General features: G+C 46.4%; 1 protein-coding gene across 3 annotated transcripts in view; it reads left to right on the forward strand.

Annotated features, from left to right (window-relative positions):
- Positions 1–5,251: 5,251 nt before the first annotated feature.
- Positions 5,252–18,666, forward strand: part of IFT43 (intraflagellar transport 43) — a 44,873-nt gene continuing 31,458 nt past the window's right edge. The window contains exons 1-2 of one of the 3 annotated variants that reach the window (XM_030950184.1): positions 5,252–5,305; positions 6,064–6,153. In XM_030950184.1, coding sequence (XP_030806044.1) covers positions 6,073–6,153 — 81 coding nt within the window. In that variant the 5' untranslated portion in view covers positions 5,252–5,305; positions 6,064–6,072. Of the gene's footprint in view, positions 5,306–5,637; positions 5,712–6,063; positions 6,154–18,666 lie in introns of those variants that run through there. The other 2 variants (XM_030950182.1, XM_030950183.1) reach the window with 2 other exon arrangements.

The following is an 18,666-nucleotide window of genomic DNA, read 5'->3' on the forward strand; positions in this document are numbered from 1 at the left end:
CCGACACTGAAATTTTATACCTCCCTCCCATGACGTCCCCGGGACGGGGCTCGGGCGGGGGAGGGAGCTCCAAGCCCAGCCTTCGGCCGCGCCAGCCCCGCGCTAATGGCTCCAGCAGCCGCGCAGCCCCCGCCGCTCCCCCGCCTCCCCCCCCCCGCCGCCCCCCGCGCTCGCCGGGGCCGCCTCGCCCCGCGCATCCCGGGCGCCTCGGCGCGGGGCGGCCCCACGCGCCCTCCGACGTGGCCGCCGCACCGCCCCGGCGGCGGCGCGCGGGCGCCTCCTGCTGGCGGCACTCGCGCGGCGGCGGGCGAGCCCTTCGCGGTGGTCCGGGCGGCGCGGGGAGGCCCCTCCCGCTTCCAGCTGCGAAATGGCATTAAAAGCCGCTAAAAATACCCCGAATACTTTCCTGATGTGGTTTCTTTCCGAGAGAGGGAGGGGCCGAGCGGCGGGGTTCGGCCGCCGCGCTGCGGACGGGGGGCTGCGGCGGGACTGGGGGCCCCGCGGGCCGAAGCGCTGTGGCTGCAGGGTCAGGGCGATGCCCCGGGCCTTGAAAGCAGGTGGCAGCCAGAGCTCTGGGAGGTGCCCAGGGTCACGGCAGCCCTCGCTGCGGTGAAGGGGCTGCGCCGGGCATCCGCTGCCCTCGGAGGGGGCCAAGATCACAGGCGGGAGACAAAGCACCGGCCGTGCATGAGGTTGTAATTCATAACCCGGGCCCATTCGGGTCTCTCTCCCGGGGCGTGCCGTCACTACGGCCACACCGGCCTCTCGCCTCAGTGCTGTGGGCTGGGCCCGTGCCTGCTGCCCCGGAGACCGGAGAGGGGCTCCTGGTCCGTGGAGCGAGCGAGAGCTCTTCTCTTGGCATCACCTGGACCCTGCCCCCAGCAGGCAGCCCTTCTCCCGGCGCCAGCAGAGGGGCAGCCCCTGAGCCAGCGGCTTTGCGCCTTCCCAACCCATGGCAGCCGCTCGCAGCACGAAGGAGGCAGCCAACCTGCTGGGTTGGCGGTGCGTTGGAAAAGTGGGGCAGGGACAGCTCCCGCTAGGCTGTGAGCAAAGTGGGATAGGGGCAGAACTCTCTGTAGAAGCAAGTCCTCTTGCATAAAGCAAGATCTTTATGCTCTGGGAGAGGTGGTGTTCAGCAGCAGTGGGCAACAGTGCAGCTGGAAACACTGAGCATAGCTGCAGGGAGCCTTCCCTTACCTGCGTGTTCGGGGGCCATGGGCTGGTAGAGCACTGCAAGCTCTGAGGACAGCGGCTCACCGAAGCAAGACATGGAGTGAGGAAATCCACAGGCAGCTGGGGATGCTGGATGCCCTGTGAGCCATTTTGTGCAGCTCTGAGGAGATGTAAGGGTGAGCTGCTCACTGTTTGCTTGTGCTTTGCTTGGGGACGAGGAATTAAGAGTTCTTTGATGGAGCAACAAAGATGTAACAAGATCTAGTAGCTTCAAGATGATGTCAGGCAAATTTTGACTTGAAGTAAGATGCAAATTCTGACTGTTGACATTAAGTATCCATGGAATATTATGTAGGTTGGGATGGATGTTTCTAGAGCTCCCCAGGCACTTCTGAAATGAATTTTGGATGTTTTCCACACTGGGATCTTCTCTACCCTGCTGCCAGGTTGCAGGTCCCACTAAATGCAGTCAAACTGATTGCTTTGGACTCCGGTAATACATTTGCTACAGTGCCGCATGGTGAGTTATTAGTTAAGATGGAGATAAGTACAGAAATTATAAGAAATTACGAGAGTTTCCCAGAGGCTGGTCCTGGGCCCAAGTTTTATTAATTATCTTGGCAGGCCAAAATGGATGTGCTAATCAAATTGGCTGCTTATCCAAAACTGGAGGCATTGTCGATACAGGGGAGGACTGGGATATCCTATATGAGGGGGTAGGCAATTTTGAAAGCTAATACAGGAGAAATGGGATGAGATACAATACTACAAAATGCAAGGCTGTATTGCGAATGGCTGAGATCAGACTTTTCTGTTACAAGCTGACAGTGGGAGCTTGCTGCTTGGAAGTAATATAGCAGAAGGATGTAGGTGTCCTGCTGGTTCCAGTATTGGGCCACTCACTTTCTGCTCCAAGTGTTGGTCTGTGGGTTGAAAAGAGGCGAGGAAGCCCCATGGTCTGACATGCACTGGAAGCAATGCTGGTGGCTGTGAGCAGAAGTCATTAACAGGTTGCACATCTTGTACATGCTGTAATCCAGCTAGGCTGAGGGAGAGCTTGACAGGGCTACTGAACATGTATCATAGGAAATATTTCACACTTGGGAACTCTGGCTGGGGTTTGACAGTCTGAGCTGGGGCTGATGTAACACGAATAGCATCTGTTCTCATGGCGATCAAGACAGGCAAATGTGTGGGCCTTTGCTGCCTGTCGAAGTCCTTTCCACCTTCCAGAGGGAGGGATGTCTTGCTTGAAGCTTTGCAATTGTTAGGGGATTTTGTTCTGGAGCCTACAGAAATAAAAATATTTGCAGTTGTTTCCCTCCTCCAAAACCCCTTAGAGACTGGGAGGTGCGTGGAGGAAAAAAAAACTTGCAGAAAAATTAAACTGAGATGCTTGGAGCTGCCAGCATGGGACTAGTGTGGAGCAGGATACAGCAGCAGTCTTTGCTGAGTGCTTCACTTCCCAGTGGAAGCTTAATGTTTTAATGAATTGGCCCATATCAAAATCGGGAGTCTGGCTGCCTGCCTGACGTGAAGATTGGATGAGGAAGAAAGCACCGTGCTGTGTCACTTGTTGCTACTGGAAATCGCCCTGCATCCCATAAATCCTACTGCTGTCAAAGCCCTGCTTTAGAAAACCTTTGGCCACTCTGAATAAGGTGGTCATTGTGCAACCATGTGGGCTTTCCACCATAGCTGTAGCTTTAACTACATGTGTGTGCCCTTGCTTTAAAGGGGGTCTAGGACCAGAAGCATATGGGAGGGCTCAAGTGTGATTGCTTTCCCAGACTTTCTCATGGATAGGAGGACCAGACACAAGCTCTATTCATATGTCTGCCAGTCAAGGAGAAATCAACAGTAAACAGCCCTACTGGGGGACTCTGTTAGTCCTATTCTGTGTGATCAGGTTTGTGTTGAAACCAGATGGATAGAGTCTGTGCTTAGATGTGAGAACTTGTCCATGAAAGGAATGCTTGCATGGTTCTTACTTGCTGTTCAGCTTGGAGGGGGTGGCAGCAGTGTGATTTACAGTGAGGGCAGAGCCAAACAAGTAAGGCAGACTGAGAGCTGAGAATACACCTGAAACTGTACACTGGGAAAGAGAAACCCTGGCACCACAGACCTGAACTGGACAGAAAGCAAGCATTGGAAACAACTTTGGACAACCACAGCAGCACCAGACATTTGTCCTGGGACCTGGCTCAGTTGGTTAAGTGGAGCCAATGTAGGCCCAGGGTCAAATGCTGCCTGTGGTGTCATCAGTAAGACAGAGGAGAATTAAACTGTTCAGAAAATGCAACCCCAACACTTAGGGCAAGCAAAATCAACTTTGGCCACAACATGAAATGATAGATGAAAACTCTTTTCCTCCTGTTGCCCTCCTGAAGCAGGCAAAACTTTCAGGGGTAGGTGACAAAACCCACTCCAATAAGTGGAATCCAGAGGGACTAGAGGTAGGACAGATTTTAGGTTTCGTTCTTTCTGCACATCTGCTCTTCTCTCTCATTGAGAATCTCTGAAGTCAGGAGTCAAAATCCTGAGGCAAAGCTCAGTTCCCCAAGTCTTTACATGTTTTCTTTCCTGCACATGGACTTCACCCTCCCTCAACTGGCCTGAGACTTCTATCCCTAGGGTAGGCAGCAAGCAGCACAGAGTAGCTTGGGGAAAAATGGGAAGTACAGGTATACTGTCTGGGATGGGGACCCAGGGGAATTGTGAGGAGAAGCTTGGAGAGGGAGGGCAGTTCCAAACAAGTGAATGCACTGGTCATGCTGCTTCCTGATCTGTCTGTCCAGGATGGCACCCTGTATGGCTCTACCCTGGCTCTGGGAGGATCACCCTGCCAGCTACCTGTGTGGGAGCACAGCTGGCAATGTACTCCCACCCAAGGATTCCTGCCCTGGGGATGCCTTCCTGTTTTAGCAGGCATCGCTCTGGATGCTTTCATGCTCCTCTTGGGATGCTCTTTCTGATCAGAAGGTCAGCTGTAAGTGTATTGTAACCCCAGAGCTACAGTCCCCTCTGTCTCCTGGCATCTGTGTAGCTGTGTTGTTGCAGCAACTGTTTGGAGGAGCTGGGGAGAATTGAGAAATGCAGGGCCATATTCCCACGGGGCTGGTGGTGAAACATGGGGCTAGGTGCAAACTCCCTCTCTACCTCATGAATGCTTGAATCTGGAATTAAAAGAGAAGAACAAAGTATATGGAAGATCATCATTTCATAAAGCCCAGTGAGCCTGGCTTCAAAAAAGGAAAATCATGTCTCACTTACTGAATTCCTTGAACATGTCAAGATTTGTTAAGGGAGATAATATCTTTTATTAGGCCAATTGATACAGCTGGAAAAAACACACAAGCTTTCAGGCACAGAAACCCTTATTTTATGTTTTCCAACTATATCAGTTGGTCTAATAAAAAGTTATTACCTCTGCCCACAAATCTTATTTCACTTAATCCTTAGATCATCACAGCACAACTACTTCAACATGTCAGTAGGAATGGAAAAAAGGAGAATCATTTGATACAATTTATTTAGATAACCTAAAGTTCCTCAGCCAAACCATGAGCTTCTCCAAAGCTAAGCAGGTATAGAGTGAAATCTAGTGCCTTTAGTAAAAGGTATTCCTGGGAGGCTTAAGTTTACTTATGGAGTCAATTTTCATCATGGCAAAGTGTTAGCAGTGTAGTTTGTGGTGTGGTACAGTTCTCTATTGTAGCCGCAGAAGAAATTATTTAGGCTAATGAGGATAGGTGAAAATTGTGAGGAATGTGAGATAGGAGGAAAAAAAAAATTAGGCAAAGGGACAAAGTAATGGAAAACTGAATGTTTGTTAAACATGTGGACCTAAAACCAGATTTATTTACAATCAATCTGTACATCTGTCCAGCCAAGAAACAGACTAGGGTCGTTTTATACAGCTCAGTGGAAATCTCTGCACAACTCACTTGTGAGAAAGCATTTGTGCAATGATCGTTGTGCTTACATTTGATCCTTGGCACCGCCTCCACCGTGGGCTCTGGGGACCGGCTGCCCCATCTGGAAAGCTGTGTTAGAGAGCCAGGGAGAATTGGGAAGAGCATCAGAAGCCATCAGGAGACTTTGGCAAAAGCCTCTATCAGGAGACAGATGTGTAAGGCTAGGATTTATCTGCCTTAGTGGGAACTTAAAAGTGTCTTCGGCAAAAAGCTGGAGAAGGCAGAGCGTCAGGCTGTTCCTGGCCTGTCGCACCGCAAGTGGAACTGGAAAGGGCTGACAGAGTACCCGCATGAGGTGCTGCAGCACAGGTGTCCCCCTCAGTCAGGCCAAGGTTTTAAGAGTGCTGCGGGGGTGGATGTCTCTGTGGCTGCCAGGCGCCGGGTGCTCGGCCCAGCCCGCGGGGCCGGGTGGCCGGGCGGTGCGGGGCTGCCGGCGGGGCCGTGCCCGCGGTTGCCGGGGCGGCGGGGCGGGCTGTCCGCCGGAAGCACCGGCGGCCGCGGCGGCGGATGGAGGCTGAGCCGGAGCGAGCGGAGGCGCCGCGGAGCGGCGGCGTCGCCGGGGTGAGCGGGCCCGGGGCCGGGGGCGGGCCCAGCCTCGCTGAGCGGGGCCCCGGGGCCTCGGACCACGGCCCGGAGGGGGCGCGGGGCCGGCGGTACGGCTGCCGTGGGGCACCGTGCTGCGGAAGGGAACGGGCCGGGCCGGGCCGATCGGCCGGCGGTGGGGCCGAGCAGCGCGGCTGGGCGGGCCGGGAGGGGCGGCGGGCGAAGCCGCTGCGCTGTGAGGGCACCGCGCCTCGCTGCGGGGCGTGGCGCGGCGCCAGGGCCGTGTCTGGCGCTCCGCTCCCTGCCATGAATCTGCTCTTGTCAGTAACTGTGTGTCCTCTGCTCCTTCGTGTTTCCCCATGCACTACAGGTACTAAAGATGGGCCGTCGAGCCCGCCAGGACCTCTTTGCAAGTGAAAAACTCAGCACGAAGAATTCCCCGTCTGCTTCTCTTGGAGAGGTGGGTGTCCTGTCAGAAGGGCTTATCTGTTGTCCTGCTGTTATCTCCAGTGGAGAATTATTAATTTCTTCTGAGATTCCTTCCTGCATGGTGTACTTAACCCATTGAATTTTGTCCTTAATTTGGGACTCATGTGACTGCCCTGTCCCTTTCCTGGTGTTGCCCTTTGTATAACAGTTTCCTCACAGGAAACTGTTGGGCTATGGTTTCTTACATGTCGAGTATGGAGAGTAGTATCATGCAGGACTTGGGGCCTCTCCCTTCTGTACATACATATCTTCCTGATATTTTAATTTCTAGATTTAAAATGTGAGCAGGCACATAATTTTGTGACCAGTTTTGCCACCATCTACAGTAGCAAGGCAGAAAAACATGCCTTACTTTTGTGCTTTGCTTTGCTAGAGCCAGAATACATCTGACATGGTCTCTATCAAGTTTGTGTAGTGATGCTCTTTTTCATTTTCTCTGTGCATGGCTACAAAGGTCATGCTAAGAGCCAGCTTTGCAGCATCTGAGACTTTTCCTTGTGGGTAATAATGTGCAAACTCAGCTCCCACTTGTCTTTGGAGGAAAACTTTGGTTCAGAGACTGTTCTATTCGTACATCTTCAAATGGTAGGAGGGGGTCAGGAACCCCTCTTTCTCAGGAGAGTGATGCAACATCCTCAAGTGTTCAGAAATAGATCTGAACTGTTTCAATTGATTTTTTTGCTTAGTGTTGCAGAATGCTGAAATTCTTCCTGGAAGCTTGCTGTTGGATGTTAGCTTGGCTCCTCCACAGATACCTCCTGCTAGAAGGAGCAGCTCTCAAGAAATGACTCACCAGTTTTGCTCCCTGACACATACCCTGTGGAGAAAATGTCGTCCACCTTGTTGACAGTGATATTTGTTTAAATGATGTGATGCTTACTGTTTTGCAATGCCAGTCAATGGTCCCCAGCATACCATATTCCTGGCTTCTTTAAACTGGAAATCATTTTGCCTTGCTGACCACCCTGGCACCAACTCTGCTTCAGACTACTCTGCTCAGAGCCTTAGGACCTTCTGTCTTGGAGTGACTACTCCCTGCTTCCCTGTGCAGTGACAAAACTTTCCTATTACACTGAGTAGCTGTGTCCCAGACATCTGTGCCAAAATGATTGGGGGGGGGTGGAGGGATTTTTCCTTTGAGACCCTGTGATGCTGTTGAAAATAGCACTATTACAGCTTAGCTTACAATAACACCTCATAGAGCAGACTTTTTTTCTGGATAAAGTATGCTCTTTTCTTTTGATAGGCATAATGGAGAATCATCTTCCTCCTAGGGATTCTCCCCTTGGATATGCTGTAGGCATTCAGGATGGATTCTGTGAGGGAATGTGCAGAAGATGCAATTTAAGAAATAGAAGTACCCATCGACCCCATAGGTAAAGAAAGTCTTAGGGGAACCAGCTGATGGTTTAAGGGGGTGTAATCATTAGCTGGCCTCCACATTAGGGTGGCTCACTGTCAGATTGTTCTCTTGCTGGAACTGGCCATCATCGTTCATGGTCTGATTCTCTGGTTTTAAAGAGACCAGGGCACTATGTAGAGGTACAGCTGATGGACTGTAACTTACTGCAGTTTGCTTGGGCTTACTGCTCACATCACAACCATTTCAATAGCTGGGAAGAGATCCTAGGGGCTCCAGGACTTGGGCCAGTTCTGAGGAAGACTAAGAAATATTTACAGTGTTCTGTTTGAGAACAGTGAGCTTTTCAGCAGCAGAGGGGTGAGGACTTACATGTCTTACAACATTCAAATATGTTAGTACTGGATCTTAACCACCAGGAAGAATAATTTGTGTCAATAGTCTCCCTTCAGACAGGTCTTTGTTGCTAAATGTTTGTGTTAATCAAGAACCTCAGAGGTACTGGAAGAAAGACAAAATCCTCTGTAAATAATCCTCAGCCTTTTCCTTTGCTCCAAAATTGGAGGCTTTTTATACATGACCGTATTTGTTACCAAAGTGAGTATTTAACAGAACTAATATTGTTTTTTCCTTCATCCTAGATTGGCACTCCCCTTTTACTTTTCTGGAAGCTTGGCCTTAGCTTGCTTTTAAGTGGTGGGGTTACAAAGGATATCTCATTCAGCCATCTGGTCATTTTGAAACTTTTATAAGAAATCTTCCCAAAAGAAATGCAAGATTAAAAAAAAAACAACCTGGTCCTTTTTTTTTTTCCTGGAACTGGCAGTTGTGGATTAGGCACTATATAATTAATTTTAGCATAGAAGGTTTTATTCTTATTACTGATTTTGAAGGCAAAGGGGTTTGTCTTAAACCTTTGCCATATTCACACCCTCATATGCAATTTCACATTCAGGTTAGTGATTTTGCCTTCAGAGCTTGCTCAGAGTTTTAAAACTGGTTTAATTCACCTTGACTCTTTTTAAATTTTTTTTTTAAATTCCATGCCAATCCAACCAGTTTCCACCCATCTCAAATTTCTGGTATGAACATACCATTTGTGCTATTGTTTGGGTCTTTTCATGGCACTGAGAAGCATCCAGGAAGTGTTTTCTAGTCCCAGCAGCTTGCTTGATGGAAGCAAAAGGTACCTGTCTATCCATGTTTCAACATCTGGGCTTATGACAAGGAAATTCACTTAGAGGGCAGACAATTACTGTAATTAAAAAGATCTTTGTTTTGAAGTCAATAGGCAAATCATCTGACTTGGAGCATAGATCTTATCAGGTTACTGCTGATCTCTGCTTGGCCTGAGCTCTCTCTCCCAAAAGACAGTGCAAACTGTGTGTTGCTCTATACAACAAATGTGTGTTAAAACCTCCTTCCCCAGGGCATAGTTGCAATGTCTTGTGCCTTGTAGCCTAATCTACTTCCCCCAAGCTCTATGAAAACACTATGATATCTTAGTGTTTTTTCATGCTTGTTGTGTGTATGTATCTCCCACAAGAATATTCTTAACTACAGCAGCAAATCTCTAATTCCTCTGCCCAAATCTCTACTTCATAATTCCCATTCTGTGTGTAAGTACCTGCATCATCTTCAAATGTAGACCTCCTCAAGGGGCTCATGAAAGGTCACAAAGCTCACGCTCTGCCCATGTGACATGCAGAGCATTCCTGCCTTTTCAGAAGTACAAGTACTAACAAACAACACTGCAGCTATGTGTTATTCCACCAGGCAAGATGGAACATGATTATTTGCTGTAATTGGTGCAGCTGGCAGCCTCCTGTAGCAAAGGCTGTGTGCGTTCCTGCCCTCAGAGCTCCTTGGCAATTCAGCAGGCACTCCTTGGGCACCCAGGGGAATATGCTGTAAGTGGGAATTCCTAGAGATAAATCTGCTTGCTGCATGCCAGAACGCCACATTTCAAACATTCATTTCAGAGGGGTAATATATCTCTTTTTCCATTGAGAGGCCTTTCCCATCCCCTGGCTTGATGTGGTACATTTACTCATCTTGATGCTATCAAGTTTCTGACAGTATGGGAGAAAGTCAAGCTAGTCGTGTTATTTGTTTAATGAGAGGGACAGATCATACAATGAGATCTGTTGAAGATCTTTGCTATCACATCCTAACAGGACTTCTGGACACTTTTACAGAATAAAAGTCAAACCTTTTTCCTGGCTCTAACATCTCTGCATCCAACAGCCTGAATGCTGGCTTGATGACATCCATCAGAAAAAGTTGTTTGGCCAGGTTTGGAGCTCTTGATGAGATTGATTTGGAAAGCTGAGTGGAAAAGCCTTTTTAAAAAATGTATCAGCAGATTTTTCCTTTCCAGTTTCTTCTCTCAACAAGAGTGAGCTATTTGCTGTCCTGTAAGAAATCTGTATGCAAAAATATTTTAATGTTATCCTACTTCCATGGTCTATTTTCTCTTTATCCTACAGTGATGTGATTCCCATGGGACCTTGTTCAAGAGTTCCCTGGTTTCTGCCTCTTGCAGTCTCAGTATGATTTTGCCAGCGTGTCTCTGGCAGCACTCTGTAGATCCTTTGAATGGAGACTGCTTTGCTAGGCAATGGTCAGCCTAAAGGATGAAGGTTTTCCCTATTTTGAAAATATTTCCACACAGGTAGGACAAAATGACTTTGTATCAGGGTTTGCCCAAAAATCAAGTTCCCTGCTGGTTGTCTCTGCCACATTTCACCACAGCCTGGGGAAAGGCTCTCTGCTATCTCTTGTGAAAATATGTTCTTCTCTTGTTGTCCTAGCTGGTATTTGTAAGCTTGCTTATGTAGTTGTGGTCCTTGGGTGGTAGTTAGAAAGCATTTCTTGCTGTAAAATAAGAATTGCTGAGGGTGAAACACAGGTTTCAAAAATTGCTCCAAGAAGTGATTATTTAAATACTTTTCCAACATGTGTTGCCCAGCTGGATTTTCTTCCATGCTAGTGCAAGTCTTGTACCACCTGGGCTCTGTACGTCCAGAGAAGCTTAGGTCATGTTGGACCCCACAGAAGCCTTTCTGCTTTTGGCTGTGGGAAGAAGCAGGCTGACACATACATGCTTTCAACAGATTTTTACCAGTTGGGCAAACCTGATTTCACTGGTGCTGCTCATTGGTAAGGACACCTTTGTACCCCAGCTGCTATAACCTGCATGTAGCCCCCCTCTGCTCTTACTGTATTAAGGTGATAAGACCAGATGACAGTAAATACACAAAATGAACTCAAATACCAAACCACTTCCATGAGAGATATATGCAATTTATTAATCACATGGATTCCATGTTCCACAGGAGAGATGATTTAATCCAGAACAAAAGTCAGGTGGGTTATTGGAGTGTTTCCAGCCATCCCTACACCCTCCTGGTGTAGGGTCATAGATCAATCTAGGATATTCTAAATTCTCCTCCTGAGTGGTTCTGAACATTGTGATTTCTAGAATAGCATAGAGATTATTGGGTTCTTAATTACCTCCTTGCATTTGGTGCCTAATAGCTCTGGTTGCTGCAACTGCTGGTGCTGAGTCTGCTCATCTAAAAGGTTCTCAACCAGTTTGTAACTTTCACAGCGATTAACAGGCTGATTTTTTTGAGTTCCTTATCTATATAACCAAGCTGCTCCCTTATAGTGTTAGTTTAAGATCATCTGGTGAAGCTAACACGTGCAGGGGGATAGATATAAGAAAATAAATGTAGTATAGAAAGTAATCTTACCCCTAAGGAGTTGCAGCTGAGCCAATTTTTAGAGATTAGGAACAGGCCTGACTTTTAACAGGCCACAGCTGTAGCCAATGAGAAGTGTGCTATAAAAGAGTGGATTGGTTGAGAGGGGAACTGGAGTCAGTTGGCTACTGCGAGAAGAAGGAAGAGTCAGTGCTTGGAGGAGCTGTCCACAAGAAACATCAAGGAGGTGTGAAACTCTTGCAATAAGGAAACAACAATATGGAATGCTTGTATGTAATGACAACAAACATGGATGGCAGCTATGCCTATTTCACACAAACTGCTACAGCCCGTGCTCTCAGGGGAGAATCTGAGGTTGCCTTGGGAAACAGTAGCTTCTGAAAAAAGGCTGTAGCCTGCTACAGTGTATAACCCCTAGTATGACTGGTCCACCATCAATTCTGGTCCCTGGCATGGCTGCAGTGACTCTCCATATGAATCTTTCTAGGATCCTACACAACTGAATAATTTGAGTTTTATCATGCTATAGGGAGAATGAACTGAGTCTGTTCTCTTCTTGCTCATGTTTGGGTTTTGGTGGTTTTTTTCCTTTAAGCATCACAGCTGGCATCTGCATAAGTGGCTGGATATAAGATGTTATAATGTGGGATCAACTTTGTGCTTTGCTCAAGTGAATAAGGTTGCAAAGCACATGCTGCAGGACAGTCATAAATGTCAGTCTTCAAGCTGTTTTGTGCAGGCTTCAATAGTGCTTCCTTTTAACTTCTTTCTCTCTTTTTCCCTCCTGACCCTTCAAGGATGAAGACCATCAGGAAAAGGTTGACCGTGTAAGACTAGAGGCTTTCTAGGTAGATGCTGGCTCCTCTGAAGGGGACTAGTAGGATTAACCTATTATGTGTCTGGAGACTACCTTAAGAGGGTACTCTAGTACTGGAGAATAATATAAAGTTTGCTTTGGATGCAGTGCCTTTCCTGCATCCTCTGTTTCTGTTGCTGACAGATTTTTAATTATCTTTGAAACAGCTGCTCTTATCAGCTGCTGCATCTTGTTTTGAGGTCACAGATGTGTATGTGGCCACTGAAAAGATACTCTATTTTCATTTAAAAGTCAGGACAGCAATTAGCTAATAGAATACAAAGCCTGACTTAACCCAGATTGCTGTCCAGTATGGTTAGTTTGCTCTTATAACATGAAAACTTCTCTTTAGGGATGATGAAGTCTTGCTAGTGCCCCAGAGGAGAAGGCCAGGCAGGAGTAACAAGGACATGTGCCTTTAGATTTTCTATGTGTCTTTTTTATTGCACCAGCACTGAATGCCAGAATCAATAATAATGTCATAGTGCTTCTCCCCAGGCTCCTGTTACACACAGAGAAGGAATACACATATCCTTTTTTTATCCTGCACCAAAGCTAAAATATGCCTTAGCATTAGAAGCCAGGATAATGCCATTCAGAACAACCTGAGAAGTTCTACTTGTTTCTGTTGAAGTCTTTGGGCTAATTGCCTTGCACTCTTCCTAACCATGGAATTGGTGTTGCTCAATTTTTCCTGCCTAGAGTTGCTCTGTTAGATAATTAAAACACCCTCTCCTGTGCTCTTAATTCCTTCTGCTGAAGGACCACTCCAGTACTGGTAGCACAGTAGATTCATCTGTGAAATTTAAAGCCCAGAAAAGAAACCCCTATCACCCATCTCATTAATTCTGGCCTCAGAAGGATATGCTCATCACAAGGAGTCAAGACTATTCAGATTAGCTCAGTTTTCTCTTGGTAGTGCAAGAGATGATATTGTAAAAAAGATCCACTGGGTTTATTTGGCAGTGATGGATGGTTCAGGACTATGCCCAGAGCACTTTTCCATTTATCAGGCAAAGAGACCTCCCACTGATGGGTATAGTTTTGGGGACTGGTTGCCTAATAGAAATTTTTACTGATAATTGATCTAATCTTTCCCCCCTGCCCCCCCGCCTCGCTGGAACCAGTCCTTACAGTCATTTCACTGGAACTAATTCCACCTCCATACAGTGCCCTAAATCATTGATTCCCAAGGTCTGCTGTTGAGTGCTGACTGGTCGCATGCCACAGGCGCCTTCTTGCTTCTGGCTGCTAAATTTCATTAAAATAACTTTACTGATGTGACTCTTCCACACGAGCAATTGTTGCTTCAGGGATGTTATGCAATGGTGCCTGGCAAGGAGATTTTACTTAGTATGAGGGGTCCCTGCTTTGAAAACCGTTTTGTTTGGGTAATTCCCTTGTCCTTTATTCAAGCTTGTGCTCTTAAGTATGACAGTCACACTTTATAGTATTTTTCCATTTGTAAAAGTCTGTAAATGGTATAAAATGGTTAACTGAATGTTCAGAAATCTGGCTGATCAGTAAGCTGCTTGTAACTTATACTACAGTATGCTCACAAACTTCTGCTAATTGTATTATAAGTCTCTTCCAAATCAACTGTTAGTGGAACTTTGTTATAAAGTGTGATTCAAATCTTGTTGCAGTATATCCCTCCCTTAGTCATTGCCTGGCCAATCTGAAATACTTGGCTTCTTGAATCATTTGTCCGAAGTTGGCTCCTTCGTCCCCCTGATGGCTCATATAACCCTTCTCTGAACTCCCTTTGGGCTTTGCTGAGTGTTACAATCTGAACTCTTCCTGGATTTGGTCCCTCTCCTCTTGCTGTGCTGAAGATAACTTTGTAGCTGCTTGAATACTAACAAACAACCTCTTCAGGGCTGTCGATGTGAACGTACCTGCTGAAGTCCTGCCCTCCGGCCATCTGCCTGCTCTGAAACTTGTTTTGCATCCTTTGGCAAACCACTCGTCTTGCATCTGAATTTTTGCCAGTTGAATCACTCATTTGGCAGCACCTTCCAAGACTGCCTGGGATATTTAGCCAAAGGCTGTGAGGCTAATCAATGGTATAATAAAGGGTGTATCCTAATATTTCAGTTAATTTGCAGAGGCAGAATAAGCAGGAGTATGAATGTGGTTGTTAGCCAAGGTTTTGCTGGGTTCTTTTTGTGACTTTGCCATAGATTTTCTTTGGACCTTGAAGAAGTCCTTCCACTAGTTTTCTTTAGTCCCTATCTAAAAGCAAAGCAAGAGCTTTATGCAAAAGCACTGTGGGTATTCCCTGAATAGACCCACAGGGGGATTTAGATGCCTTATCCTCATAACAAAATCCATATCCTGCACTGGATGCCTGCATAGTATGTAGATAATCTCAGGATGGGCTGGTGGATCTATTGGGATGGTAAAGAGTGGCTGGGAATGGCAGTGTGTCTGAAACCCTGTCCTTCTGTGGAGTTCTGGCCCCATTCTGTGAGCTGTGGGGGTGCATGTCCTTGCACTACCAGTGAGAGACCCTGATCCCCATCCTGTTTTTTCTAGCCTTCAGAAGTAGAGCAGGGCTTTTCCTTGCCTTCAGGGACCTCCAGTTCCTGAGTAAGCAGATGTTCACTTCAGTGTTGGAACCTCATGCTTTAGATGTAGAGATTAAACTGGCCATCTCCTTTCCAAGCTGGAAAACACTGATTTTATTGTCCTCTTTCTTCTCTGAGAAAGATGTAGCAAGCAATGTTTACCACCTTCATAGGGAATGTTATATATCATGACAAGTCTATGAGCTGTTCTGAGTCTGAGAAGGCTCTCAGTCCTTTCTCCTGAATCTACTCTGCTTTGCAAATGGAACCAAAAGAATTTTAGTACCACAGAGAAAGATTTTCTAACTGAAGGCAACAACATTTGAATGGGAAGCCATCAGTTCCAATGGGTCCCTTGGGGACCTCATCCTCTAGCTGTCCATTGGTAGACGGGCCATAGGTAGTCTCAAGGTCCTTCACAGACTAAAAACAGGGACAGCACCTGATTTCTGACCCTTACACAGGTGAATGCTGGCCTCTGTGGCTTTATATCACTCAGTGTTTGAGTGACAACATGCTTTAAGGCAACAACTGGAAAGAGAATTTGAAGATCTGACCTTTCCGGAGGGGGCATCAAAGTCCTTTTGTAGTTCTAGTTACCAGTGCTTCTGAAACGTTTGGGTGGAAAAATAGGCTGTTGGTTTTTAGGTTAAGTCAACATGTCAGAAGCAATTGTTTTCATTAAATGTTTGTTGGGAGAACAACTATAAAAAGAAGGTAAGTACCTGAAATATAAAGCCAGTTATGTTCTTAAATTGCTAGGTCACCCAATTGGGTGAGGTTGAGTGAGTGTATTTGCATTCTCAAATACAGTGCAGAATGATGTGGAGATCCCCTGGTGAGAAGCAACCTGCACTCTACTTGGGGAGGTACTAGGTTTGTTACCAGAAGTACCTAAAACAAGACAATTTCCAGACTTGGGCTGACTCATGAGGATCCTTGTGGATGCTTGCAGGTGTGTCTGCACCTGTGGTGTAGACATGGCCTGGGGCTTGATATGATCAGGGCCTTTAATCAGAGCGGTATTTTCCTGACCCAGTTCTTACCCTTGCACAGTGGTTGGCACCCAGCTCCAAACTCTCATTCCATTGTCTGGTCTGGTCTGGATCTGTGCAGCAGCCACCCCCCAAATGCTTCCCCTACATTCTCTGAAACTAAAACATCCAAGTGAGGAACCCAGCACCAGCTGTACTCAGCTGAGTGTTGATCAGGGGACCTTATTAATCACAATGGTTTGGGCACTGTCCTTCCACTCTGGTTTAGAGAGTTCATGACCTAGGAAGTCATAATTGTAATGCAGTCACTTACAGTCATTTCTGTATCTACAATTTGCACTGCAATAAGATCTAGACAGTGTTGGTGTATGGCTGGAATAAAAATTTCCTATTCCCAAAGACCTTACAGTCTTACTGCAATGTTTTTCTCTAGCATCCTGTTCTCCCCTGTGATCTTCAGCTTGCAGAGGAGCCTTCAGCAGGGGTAGCAGCATTTTGTATATGGCGTGTTGCCAGGGTTTTGCTTTCTTAGGCATGCAGCTGGGAGTAGGGTGAACTGGCAGTAGGTAGCTCTTGAAGCAATTGGCATTTCTGAGAACCAGGGAGGGTTCTCTGAGGCAGAATTTCCGTAGCTATTGCACACTGTGAATGCCCTCCCATTGACGTGGTCGTCCTGGGCTGAGGTGCATTTGTCCCTCCATGTCCCAGAGTTTCTGTCATGTGTTTTGATTGTTACATTATTCTAGTAAATAACCTCCACTGAAAGGATCCAGCATCCAAGGAAGCACTGGGTTTTTTACCTGCTTCCATTTTACAGGGTTTGCATCTTTTTTTTTTCCAGAGGTCTTCTGGTTGCTTGTAGAAATGCTGGACTCCCAGACTGTTCCTGGGGACCTCTAGTCTGGAAGTTGGCCAGATTCTCCAGGAGGAATCTCAAAAATGCAGCTGAACTTTTGTTCCCTAATTAGGCCAACTTCCCCAGTGTGAGAAGCACTGGTGGCCTGTAGCTCCCCAAGGCCTTGTGCTGCCTCTGTCCCGTGCACCCTGACTGGCTGACCAGCAGGGCAGTTATTTTCAGCTTTCTGAGCTTATCTCCTTGCCTTTTGATGACATCTTCTGAAATAGCATTTCTAGTCAGCCATGTTTCCCAGCCTTTCCAATAGTATCCTGCCTGCTTGTCTACCTTGCAGTGGATTAGGGACAATCTCATTGAAAATAATTTTATTAAAAGCTTTTCATTTTCCACACATTTATTTCATACTTTGAGTGCTTCTGGACCTACATCACGGCAAGAAAAAGAACTGTAGGAGGTGGGAAGGTGAATGGGAAAATGTCTGACCATATGTAGCATAAAGTGGTAGCAAACTGACAAATGTTCACGCTTAGGAGGGCTGGAGGGGCACTTCCCTATGACTATGGACTGTGAGAGGATTCTACCTGGTGACTCTTTGTTCAGAGAGTCAGATTGTTGTGTGCTGATTCACTATTTTCCTGCAGGGGAGAGCAGTAACTCCTCAGACAGGTTAAGGTGCCAAATGCTGCAAAGGTGACAGCTTTCCTCAGGGGTGCATGTCAGCTGACAAATAGCTGGCCACTGTTTTGGGAGAGCAATTCTTGTTAGCTGGTTAACAATATGAACTGCTCCTTTACCTGTGATAGATGGCAGAGAATATTTGAAGGCCCCCCAAGAACTTTTGTTTCAATAACACTTTCCCTAGTAAAGGAAAGCAGTGACTGTGAAAAGGACAGTTTGTGGATGAAATGCAAATCCAGTATATTTTGCTCAGTATTTTAAGATGTGCAGAAGTCCTTGGAGGGTATTCATTAAAATCAGAGGCACTATTTGAACTGTCTATGGACATGATAAACAGAGCCAGCAGAGATGGGTTCTTTGCAAAAAGCCCAGGCTTCCATAGATCTTGGAATTGATGTGGTTTTGATATCATACATGCTCTGAGATCAGTATAGATTATTTTATGTGGCTGTTTAGGAGCAGTGGGGCTATTTGACTTACAGCTCATTAAATGGCAGCAATCAAAACTAATTCATCATCAGGCCTGGTTGTGGAGATTTACTTTTCTTCAGTCAAGGGAGCCTCTGGCAACTTGCTGGAGAAGGAAATCCTTGAGACTGCCCATACTTCTTTCTTTCCACTTCTTGGTCAATATTGGATAAAAACAAGACACCTACATACTGTGTAAAATCTCACAGTGTTTGTATATTGGAAAAACATAGATCCTACATATTTTAGGAGAAATATGATAGAAGAATTGTGTGTCCTCTGTTGCATGCTCTCAATGTCATTTGAGTCCCTGCATCCCTGCACAGAGTGCTCAGTGTTCCAAAGGAGTTGTCATGTTGATGAAGGTAAATTAATCCATATTTCCAGACCCACCTGAGAATCTGAGGGACTTAACATGCCCATAATCTGCCTCTGTTGTGGTAGGTCCTAAAAGAAACTTTGCTGGACCTTCAGGATTCAGAGACACACAGGATAGTTTCTTCCATAAGGGAAGCAGCATCCAACTGGCACCTTCAGAACTGTAGACGTGATCTGACAAGTAGCCTGGAAATTTCTGCTTTAATGGGGAAGCTTGATTAGAATTCTGCATCTGTCTGATAAGAAAGGGCCTGAAAAACAATAAAGAGGAAGATAGAGTTTCTCCTTTGATGCAGGAGAGATGGAATTCAGGCCAGTCATTTTTTCCAAGGGAGATATTGCTGATTATGGATGTATCAAAGTGTTGGTATGGAAGGTAACCTAAGAAATATTGAAGAAATGCCTGAGCTGAATTTCTGAGAAAAAAAAAAAAAAAACAACCCACAAATAACAAAACAAAAAACTTGGACCATGGCAGTTTTCCTTGGGAAAGGGACAATCTGCAGAAACTCGAGTAGAGGAGATCTTCTGGAGATAAATAATGGACAAAACTGAAGTGGAAAGGAAAATTCCAGCAAGTAAGTGGTTAGCTGAT

Source organism: Camarhynchus parvulus, chromosome 5 (genome assembly GCF_901933205.1).
Source record: "Camarhynchus parvulus chromosome 5, STF_HiC, whole genome shotgun sequence".
NCBI classification, from domain to species: Eukaryota; Metazoa; Chordata; class Aves; order Passeriformes; family Thraupidae; genus Camarhynchus; species Camarhynchus parvulus.